Here is a 620-nt window from a genome sequence, read left to right as displayed (position 1 = left end):
GCCCATCCCCTTGCTCCGGCCACCGCCCGGCTCTCCAGCCCCGATGACCTGATTCGGTTCCGGAAAGGCAGCGAGAGTCTGATAGAAAAGCAGGTGGCCCAGCTGGCCGCTGCGGCTAACGTGGTCGTGGTCTCGGGGGACATCGACGAGAAGACCCTCACGCACGCGGACAAGTACGGCCTCATGGTGATCCAGGTCGCGTCCCGGCGGGAGATGGTTTATCTGAGTGAGGTGCTGCGCACCCCTCTGACGCCTTACCTCGTTCCTCCGCTGGAGCCAGGGAAGTGTCAGAGGGTGTACGGGCAGGAGCTGGGAGAAGCTTTGGCCGTGGTGTTTGAGTGGGAGAGTACAGGCACCCCTGCCCTCACCTTGGTCCTCAGGGGGGCCACCGCCCATGGGCTGCGGGGGGCTGAGCAGGCCGCCTACAGCGGCATTGACGCCTACTTCCAGCTGTGCCAGGACCCCAGACTGCTCCCCGGAGCTGGGGCCACAGAGATGGCCCTGGCGAAGATGCTCTCAGAGACAGGGACCAAACTGGAAGGGCCCAACGGCCCCACCTTCCTGGCGTTCGCCCAGGCCCTGCAGTCTCTTCCGGAAACCTTGGCAGAGAACGCGGGCTT

General features: G+C 65.2%; 1 protein-coding gene across 1 annotated transcript in view; it reads left to right on the top strand.

Moving 5' to 3' along the window:
- CCT8L2 (chaperonin containing TCP1, subunit 8 (theta)-like 2) overlaps positions 1 to 620 on the top strand; it is a 1808-nt gene that overhangs the window by 846 nt on the left and 342 nt on the right. Inside the window, exon 2 of the mRNA XM_010857353.1 lies at positions 7 to 617. Coding sequence (XP_010855655.1) covers positions 7 to 617 — 611 coding nt within the window. The remainder of the gene's footprint in view (positions 1 to 6; positions 618 to 620) is intronic.

Source organism: Bison bison, unplaced genomic scaffold (assembly GCF_000754665.1).
Source record: "Bison bison bison isolate TAMUID 2011002044 unplaced genomic scaffold, Bison_UMD1.0 scf7180017864379, whole genome shotgun sequence".
Classification (NCBI taxonomy): domain Eukaryota; kingdom Metazoa; phylum Chordata; class Mammalia; order Artiodactyla; family Bovidae; genus Bison; species Bison bison.
This window is presented reverse-complemented; position numbering and strand designations above follow the sequence as displayed.